At 37.7% G+C, this 4,581-nt stretch overlaps 1 protein-coding gene across 2 annotated transcripts in view; it reads right to left on the bottom strand.

Moving 5' to 3' along the window:
* Positions 1-4,581, bottom strand: part of LOC106525336 (carboxypeptidase Z) — a 19,652-nt gene that overhangs the window by 11,194 nt on the left and 3,877 nt on the right. Inside the window, exons 1-6 of one of the 2 annotated variants that reach the window (XM_014019530.1) lie at positions 4,515-4,543; positions 3,648-4,022; positions 1,707-1,931; positions 1,416-1,642; positions 585-746; positions 323-481 (exon numbers count right to left, since the gene is read on the bottom strand). In XM_014019530.1, the coding sequence (XP_013874984.1) occupies positions 323-481; positions 585-746; positions 1,416-1,642; positions 1,707-1,931; positions 3,648-3,984 (1,110 nt within the window). In that variant the 5' untranslated portion in view covers positions 3,985-4,022; positions 4,515-4,543. Of the gene's footprint in view, positions 1-322; positions 482-584; positions 747-1,415; positions 1,643-1,706; positions 1,932-3,647; positions 4,023-4,514; positions 4,544-4,581 lie in introns of those variants that run through there. The other variant, XM_014019529.1, reaches the window with a different exon arrangement.

The raw sequence follows: 4,581 nt of genomic DNA, 5'->3' as shown, positions 1-4,581 counted from the left end.
GAGAAACACAAGGGTAATCAGCAGAGTGATGAGGGGCAGCTGGGCAAAGACACACTGGGGAACATAGAAAACACTAGGAAAACTAAGAAAATAAACACAGATCATGACATAAACATTCATATGAAATTATGAGATACTTTACGTTTTCACAGTTCTAAGTTTTTTCTGTGTTTGAGGCTTATTTTTTTAGTTTGTCTTTTTATCAGCCTCTCAGATAAACACACATTTTTCAAGGCCAACTGGTGTTTTACGTTGGGCACCATGTCGGTTTCAGTGTAGGCTTTATTGTTAGCAAGTGTTCAGACCCAAAGAGCTCTCTTACTTTATCGTCTGGTGTCGGGGAGAACATGCTGTGTCCAAGTGGATGTTTGGACAGATCGTAGGGGTAGGACACCAGCAGGCCCCCACCGTGGAAGTTAGCTGAGAGCACAAACGGGATGGAGCGGATCCACTTCATGACGGCATACGTCTCCGGTGCGACCTACAACCCAAAATTTTAAAAAACTCCTTAACTCACGAATCCTGTTTAACTACAAGCTTTGGAAACACTGTTGTCTTTTAGGCCATGAGGGTTCACTCTGTACCTTACCAAACCAGTAATTATCTGGGATTGGGATGTGGTCGGTGCGGAAGCTCCTTTGTCTGCGTCTGCTGTAAACGATGGACGTCAAATCGGGGAAGTTTCTGTTTAAGTCAATGTTCTGAGCGTTGTTTCGGCCCACGTTCCAAGAACGATAACTATGTCCCTGAAGATTTAAAAAAATAAGTGTTTTAGAACAAATCGTTTGAGTTTTAGATTATTTAATTTAAGAATTTTGGTGTAGAAACACTGAAGATGGAAGATTATTAATGTCTAACTAATGTATTTTGTTGTTTTTCTTAAATGACAGCTTGATTTTTAATGTTTTATCACATTGATTTAACTAACTAGCCATTCATTTAACCAATTAGTATGAATTATTTATCTATTTAGTACAAAAATGTTTCCTTCAAACATACTTATATTTTTGACCCTCAGAAATCTGTAATTTTCACAAAACAATTCGTAGGAACAAAGTTTTTGAAAACTCTCTAAGACCTCTACACACTGTTTGTAAACATGCAAAATGGGGAAAATCTGTGTGATTTATAGACATTCTGCAGAACTTAACATATGTCAGTATGAATACAGTTCTAAGCTATAAGACAGATGGCTCCAGGGGTGCCTTCAAGGGAAGGAGAAGAGGTCACGCTTAAAAAACTGGTGGCCCCCCATGGTCCCCCCTTGGCCAGACTTTGAGTCCCAAATTTTTCCTTGTTGTTCATTTTTAAATCCTACTAATTATTTAGGATTAGTAGAACATCACAAACACAAACATGGTTTAATCGAATCAAAGGTGCAGAGCAATAAACATAAATAATTGTGATGTTATTACCTCATCGTCATCATAAGCATTGTCACTGGCTCCAGACGCAGCCACCTCATATCCATCAGGGTTCATGGAGGGTAGGATGTGGATGCGGGTCGTGTTGACGAGGTTCTGAATGTGCTCGTTTCCTTTTAAATACTCAGAGCAAAGGTACTGAGCCAAGTAGATAAGCAGCTGGCGTCCCACGGCTTCATTTCCGTGCATGTTTCCAACGTATTTTACCTCTGGCTCCACTACACAGAGACGTGGTTAACGTGGTCGTACTTTAAAATGAGAATGAAGAAGAGACGTACTCACAGAGCTCATGTTCTCCAGGGTTCTTCGAAAACTCGATCACCAGCAGCTCCCTGCCCTCCAGACTGCGACCGATGCTGTAGGTTCTGGCGATGTCAGCGCACTCTTCCTCGGTCTTCTTTAAGACGCTGATCATCTGAGAGTTGGAGTGGTAGGTAAACTGTATCGACTCAACGGGCTCCTCGAGAAGTAAAAGTTCCATGGCTGCTTCTGCAGCTTCGTCTTGTTCTGCAGGGAAAGACAAAACAAATCACAGTCCTTTAAATATATCATTAAAGATGTATCAGATAAATGGCATCTGTGAGAATTGTCTTATTGATTTATGGGGTTCCTGGAGTGCCAAAAAAATAGTTTGGGGAAATTATTGTAGAGGATGAATTCAAAATGTATTTTTTAAAAATATGTTACACAATTAAATTAGAAAAACATGATGTGATTTAAATTCAATGTGTACACCAAAAATAAATAAAGCTTTCTGTACATTGTTTATATTTATACTTATAAATAATTGTAATCTGTGATACGTATAAAATAAGCAGTAAAAACTCATTTATGGGGTTAAACAAACATTTTGCAGTCACATTGCCTGGATCAAAAGCATTTTATTTATTGTTTAAAAACAAATGCCTTTGTTCAGTTTTAATTTTTTATTGAAGTGTTTAAGAAATTTATTTTTTGTTGTTTTTAGCACTTTTGATATTCTGTATTTTTGTGCTAAATGGTTTACCTATTTTGTGTTTTTTAATGAACAATATTTACCTTAAAATTGCACTAAATTTTATGCTTGTGATACAAAAATAGTGTAACAGTTACATCCTGAAAACATTTCCAACAAATTTGAATCTTTGTTTGTAGTAAATTTGTAATACTGTTAAAGATAAGTTATTCAGTTTTACAGAATGACAAAGAAAAAGTAACAATTTCAATGGGTAAAACCATAGAACGAACTTGAAGAGAGTTACTTAGCTCTGAAAACAGCTTCAGGCAAAAGGTTTTGCTTCACAACAAAATCCACTACAGCATCTGGAACTGCTTTCAATTTCAGATTATATGACTTTTTCAAGAAACACTTCAATAAAATTCATGCAGTTTGTCTCCAAAATGATACAGCTAATAAAAACAATAAAATGACAAGTGGACAATGTCTGTGTTGAGTTTTATGTGGAGACAAAAAGGCGTTCCTGTTTGAACCGAGCCACATGTGGCCCACATGCCTTCACAGCACACGTTGTACAAAAACTTAAAAACTGTAAAATGTGTTTCTGCTTCAACTAAACTGATTAAAACCAGTAGGTTTGAGTTATCAAGTACATCAAAGAACCAGAAATTGGTGGAATTTTACTGTTTTCTGTGATTTACATATGAAAAATCAACAAACACTTTGAGGTTTGTGTGTTTTTAAGCCTGTGGGCTGTGACTGCCTGAGATGAACTGGAGAAACAAAGTTTGCAGGTATTGTTTATATAGGTTATTTTTCCTCTGTTTCTGTGACTCCATCCGGACAGGAAACTAAAAGTGTAAAACATTTGTTGAAAGATCCATGCCACTCCATCAGGTATCAATTTGTTGACTTTAAAATAGAGAAGAACCTCTGAGCTCTGTAACTTGGTTTTTGTTTTGATGCCGTCAAAAATTTCCTCACAGCTGTTTTTTTTTTCACAAAGTAAAATGATTACAGAGTCAAGACAAAGCAAGTCAGATGTGGAAAAACCAAACCAAAAATGGTCTCGTTACGATTGTGTTTTTTAGCGCTCAAAGCAATAGTGCGTGTAGACTGCTGTGTCATTGTTCTTCCAAAACTTTGTTGTGTACAGGAACACATCAAAAGCATAATTTAAAAAAACTCTAAACTTTGKGAAAGAATTTGTGAAAAATATTGCTTTTTTCCACAGAAAATGTAGCTTATGTGAATATGAGCAAGTCACTATAGGTGGTGTTTGTTACCTTTGAGGCCCTCTAGAGGGTCGTAACATCCCTCCTCATCACTGACGTAGAATCGGTCACAATCCAGGAAGTAGGGCCAAGCCATCCTGATGGCCTCAAAAGCATGCTGRCACTTCTTGTGCACGGCTTCACACGTGCTTCGACAGGGTCTCAGCACTGCGTTCTTCTCGCAGCGGGGGGTCAGCACCGAGCAGCCCAGCATGCGGATCTCAGGGTTACACTGGCCCMCGAGCAGAGAGTCCACCACGCTGATGAGGAGGTACTCCACGCTGGCGTCCACRTCCTCACGGGTCTTGTGTCCGAGGATGTTTGGGAACATGGTCTGGGGGTAGGCCATGTCCTCACAGTAGGACAGCACTAAATCTGCACATTTGGCTGAAGTAGAAAAGTTGTACACAACTTTCAGACAGATTAGGGACATTAAATGTCATAGTACATATAATTATGGAACAAACGAGCTCATTGAACGTTTGTCCTTACACTGCAAATAAGTACTTAGAGRGCTAGTAGTTTTACTTCAAGTACTTAAACATTCTACAAAGTAGTTAGTAAATTACCGTTAGCTACTTAATAGAACAATTTTAGTTTCTAGTTAGGCATTTAATAGAAATCCAATTTATTAGGTTCCAATTTACTAGCTAGCTAACAAATTACTGGTTTTTTTTCTAGCTAGTATGTTAGCTAATCATTCAATATAAAAATAATTCCTTGCAAAGTTTTCAGGTATGTCATCACTATGCTGACTTCTTCATCGAGTTAGTTTTATCAACATTTATTCAAAGTGTTTGAACATTTTGTACATTTCTTTATTTTCCTTTTGTTCTATGTTAATCTAGATTGTCAATTATTATGTGATGTGCTGCTGACCTCTTGACCAGGTCACCCTTGAAAAAGAGATCTTGATCTCAATGGGCTTTACCTGGTTAAATAAAGG

Source organism: Austrofundulus limnaeus, unplaced genomic scaffold, assembly GCF_001266775.1.
Source record: "Austrofundulus limnaeus strain Quisiro unplaced genomic scaffold, Austrofundulus_limnaeus-1.0 Scaffold223, whole genome shotgun sequence".
NCBI classification, from domain to species: Eukaryota; Metazoa; Chordata; class Actinopteri; order Cyprinodontiformes; family Rivulidae; genus Austrofundulus; species Austrofundulus limnaeus.
The sequence above is the reverse complement of the archived record's forward strand: the minus strand, read 5'-3'. Positions and strand labels throughout refer to the sequence as shown.